The sequence below is a fragment of the Cetorhinus maximus genome, chromosome X (genome assembly GCF_964194155.1).
Source record: "Cetorhinus maximus chromosome X, sCetMax3.hap1.1, whole genome shotgun sequence".
Taxonomy (NCBI): Eukaryota; Metazoa; Chordata; class Chondrichthyes; order Lamniformes; family Cetorhinidae; genus Cetorhinus; species Cetorhinus maximus.
Genome location: NC_135917.1, coordinates 11301773 through 11317700, shown reverse-complemented (window position 1 = coordinate 11317700; position 15928 = coordinate 11301773). Strand labels below are relative to the sequence as shown.

General features: G+C 48.5%; 1 protein-coding gene across 2 annotated transcripts in view; it reads left to right on the top strand.

The window, feature by feature from the left end:
- Nucleotides 1–15928, top strand: part of LOC144672740 (beta-1,4 N-acetylgalactosaminyltransferase 1-like) — an 88308-nt gene that overhangs the window by 40677 nt on the left and 31703 nt on the right. For both annotated transcript variants that reach the window (XM_078534706.1, XM_078534705.1), the window contains exons 5-6: nt 2067–2104; nt 11174–11354. In XM_078534706.1, coding sequence (XP_078390832.1) covers nt 2067–2104; nt 11174–11354 — 219 coding nt within the window. The remainder of the gene's footprint in view (nt 1–2066; nt 2105–11173; nt 11355–15928) is intronic.

The window sequence follows — 15928 nt, the reverse complement described above, 5'->3', positions numbered from 1 at the left end:
CGCTGATGAGGTGTAATTTTTGCAGAGTGGTTTGTTTGTTCCTATATGATGATGTGGCACAGCACTAACTCTTTTTGGGTGAAGCCCTTAGAAAATTTCCAGAATCAATGTTGATCGGATCTTAGTGAAGTACAAGGTGATGCACTGGTTGTGTAGCACTCAAAGTTTTAAGCGATGTCTTGTTTACTGCTGTTCAGCTGGTTGCTGTTAGGAAAGGTCATTAGAAGAAGCACCAGAAAAATGCCATGGAGCCTCATTATTGAGAGCGGAGTCCTCCGGGTAGCTGTTACCAACGCTAGCTTCAACATTTATCACAAGATGGTGCCTTGTTTGAAATGAGTGCCAAACCAATGTTGCATCTTAAGAAAACCCTCTTTAGCTCTTCAACCTGCATCAATCTCTTGGCAAAAACCATTATCCCATTAGCTTTTGTATGACTTTATCCAATTTAGGTGCTGTTTCTAATCTCTTGTGAATGCGAATCTCTCTGCTCTCTTCCACATCACCCAGCTTTCCCCCTTTCAATATGCAGCTATTACCCCCTCACCTTCCCTGCCACTGTATTCCATCTCTCACTTGTTGTCCGTTCCGTCATTTCTTGCAGTTGTCTTCAGTCCTCAAAATGATTTCCTGTGTCTCCTATTTGAGCGTTGTTTGTACATTTGGACACCCTTCCCTTGCAGCACTACCTCCAAATCACTATTATACGCAGTAAACAGAAATGGTTCCAGAATAGAGACCATTTTTAGCCACTCTGGGGGATTGCCCTGAACTCCTCTTTCTTCCACACTTTCTAACCAGCCTTGAAGTCAATTTTCTACCCTACCCCCAACTCTTCACAGTCTGACTTCCCTCAACAGACTCCTGTGTATGCTTCTTCCTCAGCAAGACCAAGCTAGAATTACATAGAACTTACAGCACAGGAACAGGCCATTTGGCCCAACTGGTTGGCCTTGGTGTTTATGCTCTACACAAGCCTCCTCCCACCCTACCCCCTCATCCAATCCCATCAATTATTCCAATCCATTCTCCCTCATGGGTTTATCTAGCCTCCCCTTAAATGCGTCTACACTATTCACCTCAACCACTCCCTGTGGGAGCGAGTTCCACATTCTCCCCACTCTCTGGGGAGAGAAGCTTCTCCTGAATGCCCCACTGGAGTTATGAATATCTATCTTATATATGTGGACTTCTCCACAAAGCTTCTCTGCATCTACCTGATCAAATCCCTTTGTAAGTTTGAAGACCTCTATGATGTCATCTCAGCCTATTCTTTTCAAGAGAAAGTACCTCAGCCTGTGCAGGGTCTAGCAGTAATTATATCCTCTCAGTTTTGACACCATCCTTGTAAATCTTTTTTGCATTTTTCTCCAATGTTTTTATATCCTTTTTATGATATGAAGACTAGAACTATGCCTAGCACTCCAAGTGCGGTCTTCCTCACCTAGTATTAAGAAACGTCCACAAGCAACAGAGAGAACTACATGGAACAAACAAATAAAACACACTCAAATTAAATTGAATACTTAACTAACATTAAATATAAATCCTGTGTGGTACTTTGGAAAAGACGTCCTGAGTGTTCATGTGCACCAAACCCAATGCATTTCCCCATCCGCTATTTTGTGTCCGACCTCTGGGACTGGTGTAAATCACCTGCATGGGAGGCACATTCCAGTCCATCAGGAATAATAGGACCTGTCTGCACGAGCGGTCCGAGATGCTAAACCCATGAAAATTATCTGCGCTGCCAACCCAGAAGCATAACAAGTTCTGCTGGGTGGTGTAGTTTGTGGTTGACTGGCTACAGGAAGAGATTTGATTGCCCATAAATGTTCGAGGGTTGTTAAATCCTTTATTTGTTCATTTTCCAGTATTGCCCCCTCTTATGACAGTGCTGAATCTTGCTGGGATATGGTTCCACCTGCAAACTAATTCGTCTCAGTGGCTATTCTTCACATGCAATCCTATATTTGTCAATGGTGCCAATTGCTGGACTTGTATTGACTGAACCAGGCTCTGTGCCCTGTTTTAATCTGTCTTGTCTGTTTTTTTTTAAAAAATAGGTTTAAAGCTGCAAGCTAAATCGCAGAATCTTTTTCAGGTAAGACTTTGACCGTCAATTCAGCTTCAATAACTTAGAAAACAGTCCTTGATATACAGCCAGATGTTAAAGGGACCGTTGATGGTAGGGAGAAGGAATTAATCAGTCAGTTCTATGCTTTTGATCATCCAATGGAGTTATGGTTAACTCCATGACCATCGATTTTCATTGTCCTTAATAAACTTTGATCAGAGTAATTTTTCAGCCTCGGCAAATTGAAAATTGTCCAGGGAGTGTGGTGGGGAGAGTGACAGATGGCGAGAATGACAGGTAGCATGTGTGACAGGCGGCGAGAGTGACAGGTAGCTTGAGTGACAAGTGGCATGAGTGACAGGCGGCATGTGAGTGACAGGCATGAGTGACAGGCGTCAAATGTGACAGGCAGCAAATGTGACAGGCAGGGACTGTGGCAGGCGGGGAGCGAGACAGGTGGGGATTGTGACAGGTGGGAATGTGACAGGCGGGAATGTGACAGGCGGGGAGCGTGGCAGGCGGGAGTGTGACCACGTGGAGAGTGTAACAGGCGGCAGAGGAGTCTGGCAGGGAGGAGTCTGGCCTGGGGGTGTCTGGTGGGCAGGGAATGTGACAAGCAGGTTGTTTTACAGATGGGGTATGTGGCAGGCGGAGGGCATGGCAGGCGGGAAGTATGACTGACAGGGAACGTGTCTGACGGGGAATGGGACAGGTAGGGAGTGTGACAGGGAGTGTGACCAGGCAGGGAGCATGACAGGGTGCGTAGCAGGCGGGGAGTGTGACAGGGAGTTTGACAGGTGGGGGGAGTGTGACAGGGAGTGTGACAGGGAGTTTGACAGGTGGGGGGAGTGTGACAGGGAGTGTGACAGGGAGTTTGACAGGTGGGGGGAGTATGACAGAGAGAGTGACGGGGAATGGGACAGGCAGGGAGTGTGACAGAGAGTGTGACAGGGAGTGTGACAGGGAGTTTGACAGGTGGGGGGAGTATGACAGAGAGAGTGACGGGGAATGGGACAGGCAGGGAGTGTGACAGGGAGTGTGACAGGGAGTGTGACAGGGAGTTTGACAGGTGGGGGGAGTATGACAGAGAGAGTGACGGGGAATGGGACAGGCAGGGAGTGTGACAGGGAGTGTGACAGGGAGTGTGACAGGGAGTTTGACAGGTGGGGAGAGTATGACAGAGAGAGTGACGGGGAATGGGACAGGCAGGGAGTGTGACAGGGAGTGTGACAGGGAGTGTGACAGGGAGTTTGACAGGTGGGGAGAGTATGACAGAGAGAGTGACGGGGAATGGGACAGGCAGGGAGTGTGACAGGGAGTGTGACAGGGAGTGTGACAGGGAGTGTGACAGGGAGTTTGACAGGTGGGGAGAGTATGACAGAGAGAGTGACGGGGAATGGGACAGGCAGGGAGTGTGACAGGGAGTGTGACAGGGAGTGTGACAGGGAGTGTGACAGGGAGTTTGACAGGGAGTTTGACAGGTGGGGGGAGTATGACAGAGAGAGTGACGGGGAATGGGACAGGCAGGGAGTGTGACAGGGAGTGTGACAGGGAGTTTGACAGGTGGGGAGAGTATGACAGAGAGTGACGGGGAATGGGACAGGCAGGGAGTGTGACAGGGAGTGTGACAGGGAGTTTGACAGGTGGGGGGAGTATGACAGAGAGAGTGACGGGGAGTGTGACAGGGAGTTTGACAGGTTGGGGGAGTATGACAGAGAGAGTGACGGGGAGTGTGACAGGGAGTGTGACAGGGAGTTTGACAGGTTGGGGGAGTATGACAGAGAGAGTGACGGGGAGTGTGACAGGGAATGTGACCGGGTGGGGAGTATGACACAGAGAGTGATGGGGAATGGGACAGGCAGGGAGTATGACAGAGAGAGTGACAGGGAGTTTGACAGGTGGGGGGAGTATGACAGAGAGAGTGACAGGGAGTGTGACAGGGAGTTTGACAGGCAGTGTGACAGAGAGAGTGACAGGGAGTGTGACACAAGCCTTGGAGCAATACCTGAACCTCCAACTCTCTGATGTGAAGACAAGAGTGCTACTGACTTAGCCAGACTAACCTCCTCTTTACACACTTCCTAGAAACATCGCATAGCAATTGCGGTACTGTGCTGGTGGCTTGCAGAACTCACTGTAGTCGTTTTGCTATTTATAGACAATATATTAGAATGTGTAATAATGGACAATCTTTTGTGGTATTGCACACGGCAAGAGTAAGTGAAGTCTTGGGGTAAAGTGAGGTTAGATGGAGAGAGACATAATTGGACCAGGGGAACATCTCCAATGCAGTCCCTGTTTTGGAATTGTGCATTCTGCCCTGATTTCGATAATTCTATTACAAATCCCTATGTTCAAAGTTATAAATGCCTATATAAGCTTATTACACTGCAGTGCCACTGGGGAGGACGTGCACTTAACTGTCTAACAAGTTTACAGAGGCAGTTTCTATTATAAATGCAAACATTGGAACTTATAATGGGAAATATTGACAGGGCTGATTCACCTACTCAGGCAGATCCAAAATTCTGCCCATTCCTACAGCTAATTGTCTCTTAAATTACTGCAGAGTTTTGTTTCACAAGGTTATTCCAAACATTGTTTACTCTGTGTGTGAAGTAGAATTTCCTGGTTTGTAGTAAGGTCGCTTGTTCTACATCCACTGTTCAAGTTAAAGTACTATTTCAGCTTAACTTTGCTGGTGCCCTTAACTATCCTCTATGATTCAATAAGATCACCTCTCAGTCACCTCCTATCCTGCCTGAAAAGCCGAAGTTTCTCCAGTCTCTTCTCATAACTCATACTGTGGCACAGTGCTCAAAGTAACTGACCAGAACTGGACACAGTGCTCAAAGTATCTGACCAGAACTGGACACAGTGCTCAAGGTGGGACTGAAACAAAACTGGACACAGTGCTTAAAGTATCTGACCAGAACTGGACACTGTGCTCAAGGTGGGACTGAAACAGAACTGGACACAGTGCTCAAAGTATCTGACCAGAACTGGACACAGTGCTCAAGGTGGGTCTGAAACAGAACTGGACACAGTGCTCAAGGTGGGTCTGAAGCAGAACTGGACACAGTGCTCAAGGTGGGACTGAAACAGAACTGGACACAGTGCTCAAGGTGGGTCTGAAACAGAACTGGACACAGTGCTCAAGGTGGGTCTGAAACAGAACTGGACACAGTGCTCAAGGTGGGACTGAAACAGAACTGGACACAGTGCTCAAGGTGGGACTGAAACAGAACTGGACACAGTGTTCAAGGTGGGACTGAAACAGAACTGGACACAGTGCTCAAGGTGGGTCTGAAACAGAACTGGACACAGTGCTCAAGGTGGGACTGAAACAGAACTGGACACAGTGCTCAAGGTGGGACTGAAACAGAACTGGACACAGTGCTCAAGGTGGGACTGAAACAGAACTGGACACAGTGCTCAAGGTGGGACTAAAACAGAACTGGACACAGTGCTCAAGGTGGGACTGAAACAGAACTGGACACAGTGCTCAAGGTGGGATTGAAACAGAACTGGACACAGTGCTCAAGGTGGGACTAAAACAGAACTGGACACAGTGCTCAAGGTGGGACTGAAACAGAACTGGACACAGTGCTCAAGGTGGGATTGAAACAGAACTGGACAGTGCTCGAGGTGGGACTGAAACAGAACTGGACGCAGTGTTCAAGGTGGGACTGAAACAGAACTGGACACAGTGCTCAAGGTGTCCATCGCTTGGAGTAGCAGTTGGATGCACTTAGGAGCATTCAGGTGGCGGAAAGCGTTATTGACAGGAGTTTGGAGACCTGGTCACACCCAAGGTACAGACAGATAGATGGGTGACCGCTAGAAGGGGCAGGCAGTCAGTGCAGAAATCCCCCGTGGCTGTCCCCCTCTCTAACAGGTATACCATTTTGGATACTGTTGGGGGGATGGCCTATCAGGGGAAACCAACAGCAGTAGCCAAAGCAGTGGCACCACGGCTGTCTCTGTTGTTCAGCAGGTGGGGTCAAAGCACAGAAGAGCAATTGTCATAGGGGACTCTATAGTCAGGGGCTCAGATAGGCGCTTCTGTGGTCGTGAGACACCAGGATTGTATGTTGCCTCCCTGGTGCCAGGGTCCAGGATGTCTCTGATCAGGTACGGGACATTCTGAAGGGGGAGGGAGAACAGCCAGAGGTCGTGGTACACATTGGTACTAACGACATAGACAGGAAGAGTGACGAGGTCCTGCAGTGGGAGTTCAGGGAGTTAGGCAGAAAGTTAAAAAACAGGACCTCTAGGGTTGTAATCTCAGGATTACTCCCTGTGCCACGTGCCAGTGAGGCTAGAAATAGGAAGATAGTGCACGTGGCTGGACAGATGGTGTAGGAGGGAGGGTTTCCGATATCTGGATCAGTGGGATCTCTTCCGGGGCAGGTGGGACCTGTACAAGAAGGACGGGTTGCATCTAAACTGGAGGGGCACCAATATCCTGGCTGTGAGGTTTGATAGTGTCACTCGGGAGGGTTTAAACTAGTATGGCAGCGGGGTGGGAACCAGAGCAATAGGTCAGCAGGTGAAATAAATGGAAATGCATTTGTTTCAATGCGAGAAGTATAACAGGCAAGGCAGATGAGCTTAGAGCTTGGATTAGTACTTGGGACTATGATGTTATTGCTATTACAGAGACTTGGTTGAAGGATGGACAGGATTGGCAGATAAACGTTCCAGGATTTAGATGTTTCAGGCAGGATAGAGAGGGATGTAGAAGAGGTGGGGGAGTTGCACTGCTGGTTAAGGGGAATATCACATCTGTACGACAGGAGGACACCTCGGTGGGCTCATGCAGCGAGGCAATATGGGTAGAGCTCCGGAATAGGAAGGGTGCAGTCACAATGTTGGGGGTTTACTATAGGCCTCCCAATTGCCAGCGGGAGATTGGGGAACAGTTATGTAGGCAGATTTTGGAAAGATGTAAAAGCAATAGGGTTGTTGTGGTGGGTGATTTTAACTTTCCCTATATTGACTGGGAATCACTTAGTGCTAGGGGTTTGGGTGGTGCAGAATTTGTAAGGTGCATCTAGGAGGGCTTCCTGAGACAATATGTAGATAGTCCAACTAGGGAAGGGGCAATACTGGACCTGGTATTAGGGAATGAACCCAGCCAGGTGGTCGAAGTTTCAGTAGGAGAGCATTTCGGGAAAAGTGACCATAATTCAGTAAGTTTCAAGGTACTGGTGGATAAGGATAATAGGAGTCCTCGGGTTAAGGTGCTTAATTGGGGGAAGGCTAATTATAACAATATTAGGCAGGAACTGAGGAATCTAGACTGGAGGCGGATGTTTGAGGGCAAATCAACAACTGACATGTGGGGGGGCTTTCAAACGTCAGTTGATAAGATTCAGGACCGGCATGTTCCTGCTAGGATGAAGGATAAGCATAGCAAGTTTCAGGAACCTTGGATAACGAAGGATATTGTGAGATTAGTCAAAAAGATAAGGGAAGCATTCGTAAGGGCTAGAAGGCTGGGAACAGATGAAGCCCGTGGAGAATACAAGGAAAGTAGGAAGAAACTTAAGCAAGGAGTCAGGAGGGCTAAAAGGGGTCATGAAAAGTCACTGGCAACCAGGATTAAGGAAAATCCCAAGGCCTTTTATACATATGTAAAAAGCAAGAGGGTAGCCAGGGAAAGGGTAGGCCCACTCAGGGACAGAGGTGGGAATCTGTGTGTGGAGCCAGAAGAAATGGGAGAGATACTAAATGAATGCTTCTCACCAGTATTCACCAAAGAGAAGGACTTAGCGGTCGATTTGTCTAGGGAAGAGTGTGTAGATAGCCTGGATCATGTTGAGATCAAAAAAGAGGAGGTGTTAGGCGTCTTGAAGAATATTAAGGTGGATAAGTCCCCAGGGCCAGATGGGATCTACCCCAGAGTACTGAAGGAGGCAAGGGAGGAGATGGCTGGGGCCTTGACCGAAATCTTTGTATCCCCACTGGCTATGGGTGAGGTCCCAGAGGACTGGAGAATGGCCAATGCCGTTCCATTGTTTAAGAAGGGTAGCAGGGATAATCCAGGAAATTACAGGCCGGTGAGCCTTACGTAAGTGGTAGGGAAATTATTGGAGAAGATTATTCGTGACAGGATTTACTACCATTTGGAAGCAAATGGGCGTATTAGTGAGAGGCAGCATGGTTTTGTGAAGAGGAGGTCGTGTCTCACTAACTTCATCGAGTTTTTCGAGGAAGTGACAAAGATGATCGACGATGGAAGGGCAGTGGATGTTATCTACATGGATTTCAGTAAGGCCTTTGACAAGGTCCCTCATGGCAGACTGGTACAGAAGGTAAAGTCACACGGGATCAGAGGTGAGCTGGCAAGATGGATACAGAATTGGCTTGGTCATAGAAGACAGAGGGTAGCAGTGGAAGGGTGCTTTTCTAAATGGAGAGCTGTGACTAGTGGTGTTCCGCAGGGATCAGTGCTGGGACCTTTGCTGTTTGTAGTATACATAAATGATTTGGAGGAAAATGTAACTGGGCTACTTAGTAAGTTTGCAGATGACACTAAGGTTGGAGGAGTTGCAGATAGTGAAGAGGATTGTCAAAGGATACAACGGGATATAGATCGGTTGGAGACTTGGGCGGAGAAATGTCAGATGGAGTTTAATCCGGACAAATGCGAGGTAATGCATTTTGGAAGGTTTAATACAGGCAGGAATTATACAGTAAATGGCAGAACCCTTAAGTGCATTGACGGGCAGAGGGATCTGGGTGTACAGGTCCACAGGTCACTGAAAGTGGCAACGCAGGTGGATAAGGTAGTCAGGAAGGCATATGGCATGCTTGCCTTCATTGGCAGGGGTATTGAGTATAAAAGCTGGGAAGTCATGCTGCAGCTGTATAGAACCTTGGTTAGGCCACACTTGGAATATTGCGTGCAATTCTGGTCAGCACATTACCAGAAGGATATGGAGGCGTTGGAGAGGGTGCAGAGGAGGTTTACCAGGATGCTGCCTGGTCTGGAGGTTATTAGCTATGAGGAGAGGTTGGAGAAACTCGGATTGTTCTCACTAGAGCGACGGAGATTGAGGGGCGACTTGATAGAAGTTTACAAAATGATGAGTGGCATGGACAGAGTAGGTAGTCAGAAGCTTTTTCCCAGGGTGGAAGAGTCAATTACTAGGGGACATAGATTTAAGGTGAGAGGAGAAAACTATAGAGGAGATGTGCGGGGCAAGTTTTTTACGCAGAGGGTAGTGAGTGTCTGGAACTCGCTGCCAGAAGAGGTGGTGGAAGCAGGTACGATAGTGGTGTTTAAGAGGCAGCTTGACAAATACATGAATAGGATGGGAATAGAGGGATACGGACCCCGGAAGTGCAAAATGTTTTAGTTGACAGGTAATATGATCGGCGCAGGCTTGGAGGGCCGAAGGGCCTGTTCCTGTTCTGTACTTTTCTTTGTTCTTTGTGGGACCGAAACAGAACTGGACACAGTGCTCAAGGTGGGACTGAAACAGAACTGGACACAGTGCTCAAGGTGGGACTGAAACAGAACTGGACACAGTGCTCAAGGTGGGTCTGAAACAGAACTGGACACAGTGCTCAAGGTGGGACTGAAACAGAACTGGACACAGTGCTCAAGGTGGGTCTGAAACAGAACTGGACACAGTGCTCAAGGTGGGTCTGAAACAGAACTGGACACAGTGCTCAAGGTGGGACTGAAACAGAACTGGACACAGTGTTAAAGGTGGGACTGAAACAGAACCAGACACAGTGCTCAAGGTGGGACTGAAACAGAACCAGACACAGTGCTCAAGGTGGGATTGAAACAGAACTGGACACAGTGCTCAAGGTGGGACTGAAACAGAACTGGACACAGTGCTCAAGGTGGGACTGAAACAGAACTGGACACAGTGCTCAAGGTGGGTCTGAAACAGAACTGGACACAGTGCTCAAGGTGGGTCTGAAACAGAACTGGACACAGTGCTCAAGGTGGGACTGAAACAGAACTGGACACAGTGTTAAAGGTGGGACTGAAACAGAACCAGACACAGTGCTCAAGGTGGGACTGAAACAGAACCAGACACAGTGCTCAAGGTGGGATTGAAACAGAACTGGACACAGTGCTCAAGGTGGGACTGAAACAGAACTGGACACAGTGCTCAAGGTGAGACTGAAACAGAACTGGACACAGTGCTCAAGGTGGGAATGAAACAGAACTGGACACAGTGCTCAAGGTGGGATTGAAACAGAACTGGATACAGTGTTCAAGGTGAGACTGAAACAGAACTGGACACAGTGCTCAAGGTGGGTCTGAAACAGAACTGGACACAGTGTTCAAGGTGAGACTGAAACAGAACTGGACACAGTGCTCAAGGTGTGGTTTGACCAGAACCAGAGGTAGTATTCAATGTGCAGTCTGACCTGAGCGCTGTTCAGTTTGCTCATGAATTACTCTAATTCTGGCCTCTGGTGCATCCCCAATCATAATCTTCCCACCATTGGCGGCCGTGCCTTCAGCTGCCTGGACCCCAAGCTCTGGAATTCCCTCCCTACCCCTCTCCGCCTCTCCACCTCACTTTCCTCCTTTAAGACACTCCTTAAAACTGACCTCTTTGACCAAGCGTTTGGCCACCTGACCTAATATCTCCTTATGTGGCTCGGGGTCAAACTTTATTTTATAATCGCTCCTTTGAGGTGCCTTGGATGTTTCAATATGTTAAATGTGCTATATAAGTATAAGTTGATATTATATTCCACTGCTTTAGTCTTGCAGGCCAACATCCTGTTGGTTTTGTTAAATGTATTGGTTCGATATGTTTACCATTGAGTCCACTAAGACCACTAGGCCTGTTTCCACTTCACCCTTAAAGACTTCAGCACCATTCACGGAGCACATATGTCATTGATCTTTTGTTGATAGCTATGAAATGAAGCATCCTTGGTGCAAGCATTCAATACTTTGACTATTTTCTTCCATTTTTACATGACATTTTCATTCGAGTAAATCACCAAAAAGAATCAGTAAGTTCTTCACATACAGACTGGCTGAAAAATGTATATTCCCCAAGTGTGGAAGGAAGGGAGAGATTTTTAAAGAATGAAGCCTATAATTTACAGGTGAACCTCACAGCAACTCTGGGAACCTTCGATGTGGCGGCAGAGGTCGATGGGGTCAAGGTCAAAGGTGAAGGGGAGATGCACCTGTCTCTCTCGAGCTCTCAAGTGGACAACCTGAACCGTCAGCTCCAGTTTGTCACTTACACCAACACTGTCTTCAACCCGAACACGGCTGATACAGGTACATACCCAGGGCAAAGGGTTAACTAAGGGGCAGGGTTGGGGGGTTAGTGGGGAGGTGGGTGGGGGGAATAAAGAAACAAAAACAAAAATAAAAATAGCTGGAAAAACTCAGCAGGTCTGACAGCATCTGCGGAGAGGAACACAGTTAACGTTTCGAGTCCATATGACCCTTCATCAGAACTAAGGAAATAGAGAAATGAGATGAAATATAAGCTGGTAGAAGGGGGTGGGACAGGAGGAGCTCGATAGGGGGCCAGTGATAGGTGGAGGCAAAGAAGAGATTGCCAAAGATGTCATAGACAAAAGGACAAAGGGGTGTTGACGGTGGTGATATTATCTAAGGAATGTGCTAATGGGGACATTAAGGGTAGCAAGCAGGACAAGCTAGTGGCAGATGGCCCTAGTGGGGGTGGGGTGGGGGGAAGGGATCGAAATGGGCTAAAAGGTGGAGATAAAACAATAGATGGAAATAAATTTTAAAATAGGTGGGAAAAGAAAAATATATATTTTTTCAATTATAAATTATTGGAAAAAGGGGGATCGGAAAGGGGGCGGGGATGGAGGAGAGAGTTCACGATCTGAAGTTTTTGAACTCAATATTCAGTCCGGAAGGCTGTAAAGTGCCTAATCGGAAGATGAGGTGCTGTTCCTCCAGTTTGCGTTGAGCTTCACTGGAACAGTGCAGCAAGCCAAGGACGGACATGTGGGCATGAGAGCAGGGTGGAGTGTTGAAATGGCAAGCGACAGGGAGGTTTGGGTCATGCTTGCGGACAGACCGAAGGTGTTCCGCGAAGCGGTCACCCAGTCTGTGTTTGGTCTCTCCAATGTAGAGGAAACCGCATTGGGAGCAGCGAATGCAGTAGACTAAATTGAGGGAAGTGCAAGTGAAATGCTGCTTCACTTGAAAGGAGTGTTTGGGCCCTTGGACGGTGAGGAGAGAGGAAGTAAAGGGGCAGGTGTTGCACCTTCTGTGGTTGCATGGGAAGGTGCTGTGGGAGGGGGTTTATCATGTCTATGTTCAGGTGACTGTGATTCTTGCAGATTTCTGTCCTGATTTTTAAAAGTATATTTAATGCTTTTGAGATCTTCAGCTCCCTGAGGCAGCTCTTTTTTTATTAATTTCTTTTTTTATCCATTCATGGGATGTGGGCGTTGCTGGCTGGGCCAGCATTTATTGCCCATCCCTAATTGCCCCTTGAGAAGGTGGTGGTGAGCTGCCTTCTTGAACCGCTGCAGTCCATGTGGTATAGGTACACCCACAGTGCTGTTAGGGAGGGAGTTCCAGGGTTTTGACCCAGCGACAGTGAAGGAACGGCGATATATTTCCAAGTCAGGATGGTGAGTGACTTGGAGGGGAACTTCCAGGTGGTGGTGTTCCCATGTGCCTGCTGCCCTTGGCCTTCTAAATGGTATTGGTTGTGGGTTTGGAAGGTGCTGCCTAAGAAGTCTTGGTGAGTTGCTGCAGTGCACCTTGTAGATGGTACACACTGCTGCCACTGTGTGTCGGCGGTGGACGGAGTGAATGTTTGTGGATGTGGCGCCAATCAAGCGGGGCTGCTTTGTCCTGGATAGTGTCAAGCTTCTTGAGTCTTGTGGGAGCTGCACTCATTCAGGCAAGTGGGGAGTATTCCATCGCACTCCTGACTTGTGCCTTGTTGATGGTGGACAGGCTTTGGGGAGTCAGGAGGTGAGTTACTCACTGCAGGATTCCCAGCCTCTGACCTGCTCCTTTAGCCACAGTATTTCTATGGCTAGTCCAGTTCAGTTTCTGGTCAATGGTAACCTCCAGGATGTTGATAGTGGGGAACTCAGCGATGGTAATGCCACTGAATGTCAAAGGGCGATGGTTAGATTCTCTCTTGTTGGAGATGGTCATTGCCTGGCACTTGTGTGGCACAAATTTTACTTGCCACTTGTCAGCCCAAGCCTGGATATTGTCCAGGTCTTGCTGCATTTGGACATGGACTGCTTCAGTAACTGAGGAGTCATGAATGGTGTTGAACATTGTGCAATCATCAGCGAAAACCCCCACTTCTGACCTTGTGATGGAGGGAGGGTCATTGATGAAGCAGCTGAAGATGGTTGGGCCTAGGACACAACCCTGAGGGACTCCTGCAGTGATGTCCTGGGACTGAGATTACTGACCTCCAAGAACCACATCCTCCATCTTCCTTTGTGCTAGGTATGACTCCGACCAGCGGAGAGTTTTCCCCCTGATTCCCATTGACTTCAGTTTTGCTAGGACTCCTTGATGCCACACTCGGTCAAGTGCTGCCTTGATGACAAGGGCAGTCACTCTCACCTCACCACGGGAGTTCAGCTCTGTTGTATGTCCTGATTCCCTGAGAGACCAAAAATCTGTCCACCCCACAGCCTTCCAAAGCAACACCAAACAAGAGCTGAGACCAAACGACTTTTGACCTATCGAACTGCGCAACACACTTGGGACACCCCTGGCTGCCCCCAGCTAGTGATGGGCTCCCACTGTGGAGGAAGCAACTCTTGCCACCTTGCTCATTTGTTAGCATGCAGATTTGGTCATCTTCTCTGTCCTCGGTGTTACTAATTAACCAGCCTGACTGAGTACAAGGCCACAGAAACTCCTATGGTAACTAAGCAGGCAGCTGTGGACTGAGCATTGGCGAGCTCTGTAACAAGCAGGCCACGATGGAGAAACTGAGCTGGAGGGAAAGCAGGGAGCAGGATCTTACAGCTTTGAAACCGTTGTTCACGCCATGTCAGAGTTCTCCAATCAGCTTTGAAATGGGATCGCTCCCATCCACCTAAGAGGTCTCACCCAGTGCGGGGGTGGGGCAGGGGGAGGTTGGTGGTGGGGTGGTGGTGGACAGGGAGGAGGACTTCCTTGTAAGCCTGCTCCCGAGCCTGGCCAAGCTGGCCTTTAACAGGTCCAGACTGGGGAGGGGCGGTCGAGGGGGTCATCTGGCCTGACTGTCTGCCCCTCTTCCACAGCTACATTTGTGGCCGGGTGTCCTTGGCGAGGGAGCACGTGGTGCCCACTGGCACGTTTGAGGCCTTCCACGACTGGTGGGCACCACGGGGGCCGGAGCTCCTCGTTGGCCCCCGAAATAACATTTTAATCTGATTTGGTAAAATCCTTTTCAATTCCTTCTTTAGCTACAGTGCCCCTTAGGGGCTATTACTTTAAATTACTTTGATAATTTGTTAATTTGACCTTCTGTTTAATTGATACGCTCCACCTAAGAGGCCAGATGGGGCCTCAGTTTAACACATTATCCAAAAGACAGTACCCCCAACTGGGCAGCACTCCCACAGTCCTTACTTCAACCGCATCAGTATTATGGGAGTGTTAACCAACAGAGCAGAGTTCTAGATAGTTAAGCTCCAGCAGTGATTACTCTCGGGCCCTGAGTCTAGGTACCTTTGAAGCTGTGCCTACAGTCTCTGGGCTTAGATAAATAGTGTATGCCCCTTGGGGGAGGACTTGTGCACCCTGGACAGCATGAACCCAATGGTGACCTGTCTGGATTTCTTGAACTTAGCAATGCGTTGTCCAAAGAAACGTGGTCAACTAACTGAGGGTGTAGCACTGGGGGCTGGTTGTTGGGTGAGGCATTGGTACTTCTTCATATAGATCACTGCTGGAGGCCATCAACTCTAAAGGGCCAAAGTGTGGGCCTCTGTGAGACCTTTGAATCCTTCCTTGATTGTTGCCTTTAAGCTTCTGCCCTGGGGAGTGGGAGCTGACTGTGACTGCCTCATGCCACAGTATCAGCTGTGGCTCAATAGCAGTACTATTGGCTGTGACAGGAGGTCGTGTGTTCAAGTCCCACTCCAGAGACATAAGCACAGAAATGCAGGCTAGCGCTCCAGTGCAGCACTGAAGTGGGGGCAAATATCCCATGGCACCCTCTTGAAGAAGAGCAATGGGGTTCTCCCCAGTGGCCTGGCCAATATATTATCCCTCAGTCAACATTACAAAAAACACATTATCTGATCTTTACTATATTGGTCTTGGTGGGAGCTTGCTGTGCATAAATTGGCTGCGGGGCCTCCTCCATTACACTTCAAAAGTGCTTCATTGGCAGTAAAGAGCTTTTGGGACATCCTGAGGTCTTGAAAGGGGCTATATAAATGCAAGTCTTTCTTTTCTTTCACAAGCTTTCCATTCACCCAGGAAGTGAGCAGAGATGACAAAGGCTCATTGCACAGAGGAGCAGAGAATGTGCTTGAACAGGAGTAATCCACCTCTCCTGCCCTAAGACAGGCCCTAATTCAATTCTTACACACATTTATTACAAGAAAGATAGCTGAGATGGTTTCCCGTTGCCTTCCTCATGGTTTTTACCTTCAGAGTACCTTCCGCTAGGTGGGCTTCAGCCAAGGGTATGGAGTCCCACTTGCCCTTTACACCCACACATCCATCAGATGCATGTCCCCCATTAGGACGTCCGGTGTCCAAAGCCAGCTCTGCTGATTGGGGCTCTCAAAACTGACCGACCCTTCAGAGACAGGGATACCATTCCTGAACCAGTGGTCACTCTTGTCAAAAGGAGCGTTACCTGAGGATACCATCCTGATGTTGAGTTCCCC